Source organism: Salvelinus sp. IW2-2015, linkage group LG4q.1:29, assembly GCF_002910315.2.
Source record: "Salvelinus sp. IW2-2015 linkage group LG4q.1:29, ASM291031v2, whole genome shotgun sequence".
In the NCBI taxonomy this organism is placed as follows: Eukaryota; Metazoa; Chordata; class Actinopteri; order Salmoniformes; family Salmonidae; genus Salvelinus; species Salvelinus sp. IW2-2015.
Window position 1 is genome coordinate 76,822,397 of NC_036842.1, and position 1,527 is coordinate 76,823,923.

General features: G+C 43.5%; 1 protein-coding gene across 2 annotated transcripts in view; it reads left to right on the forward strand.

Annotated features, from left to right (window-relative positions):
* Positions 1 to 1,527, forward strand: part of fbxl13 (F-box and leucine-rich repeat protein 13) — a 41,813-nt gene that overhangs the window by 36,867 nt on the left and 3,419 nt on the right. For both annotated transcript variants that reach the window (XM_023985722.2, XM_023985723.2), the window contains exon 11: positions 1,213 to 1,342. In XM_023985722.2, the coding sequence (XP_023841490.1) occupies positions 1,213 to 1,342 (130 nt within the window). The remainder of the gene's footprint in view (positions 1 to 1,212; positions 1,343 to 1,527) is intronic.

Sequence of the window (1,527 nt, forward strand, 5' to 3'; positions counted from 1 at the left end):
GTCTTTCTCTCTCTCATCTCATAATCTAAACCATTGTTTGGGTCTCTCATCTCCTAATCTAAACCATTTGGGTCCTTTCTCTCTCTCATCTCCTAAATCTAAAAACCATTTTGGTCTTTCTCTCTCTTCATCTCTAATCTAAACCATTTGGGTCTCTCTCTCATCTCCTAATCTAAACCATTTTGGTCTTTCTCTCTTCTCATCTCCTAATCTTATCCATTTGGGTCTTTCTCTCTCCATTCTCCTAATCTTAACCATTTGGGTCTTTCTCTCTCTCATCTCCTAATCTTAACCATTTGGGTCTCTCATCTCCTAATCTTAACCATTTGGTCTCTCATCTCCTAATCTTAACCATTTGGGTCTCTCTCTCTCATCTCCTAATCTCTCTCTCTCATCTCCTAATCTTAACCATTTGGGTCTCTCTCTCTCTCTCATTTCCTAATCTTAACCATTTGGGTCTTTCTCTCTCTCTAACTCTCATCTCCTAATCTAAACCATTTGGGTCTCTCCCCCTCTCTCTTTCTCTCTCTTCTGAATGGAAAATAGTCACTTAAATCCCAGGTCATAGCTATTACTCATGTCATAATCAGTTAGGATTACCCAATACCCAGTGATGTAGTGGGATGATGTGGCACGACGAAACAGAAATACTGAGAGGAACAGAGAGAGAAATAGAGAAACCAAATGTGTGTGAGTCATGTGCGCATGCAGGACCTTGACCATGTTCCTTTGTATCCAATGAATGTTACACCTGAAAGCAATTCCATAGGCCGCTCTCTCTCTATGGCAGTTCCCTTCTCTCCTCCTCTCTGTCTCTTTGTCCATCCTTCATCTTTTCTGTTCTTGTGGGATTTCTCTTGATTAACAATGTCTAAACTTAGGTTTCGAAAGAAAAGATTCTCCCAATCAAATGCCACAGTCAATTGACAACTCTGCCTACCTCACGTCTCACCAACCCTCTCAACCCCTTTCCTGACATCCTACCTTGGTCGTTCAACTGCTGCAACCCGGCCAGATGTCAAATAATCATTCATATCCTCACTATCCAACCCCCACACCTTCACAAACTGAAGATTGTGAGAAGACTTGAACTAGTGAAATCAGGCCGATAACAGACTGCAGGTGCTCCAGTATGGATATGAGGCTAATACACAGCCAGTTGTTGCCCAGTACTGCTCACATATTGATCTTAAACTCCCTCTGTCTGTCCAGGAGCTGTCTGAACCTGCAGTTCCTGAGTCTAGCATGCTGCCGTAGGTTCACTGATAAAGGCTTACAGTACCTGGCCTCAGGGAAGGGCTGCCACAAGCTCATCCACCTTGACCTCTCTGGCTGCACTCAGGTCAGTTCCTATCTGTTTGTCTCCTCTTCTATCTGCTTCAACTATATCCAGATCAGTTTGTGTGCTCCTCTCTTTTCCAACACGTATGGGTCCTATGTTGCCCGGCTGTACTGAAGTCAATTTGTGTGCTCCTCTCATTTACAAGTCTGTAGGTTGATACTGGGATTTGAGAGAGGTTCTCTCTC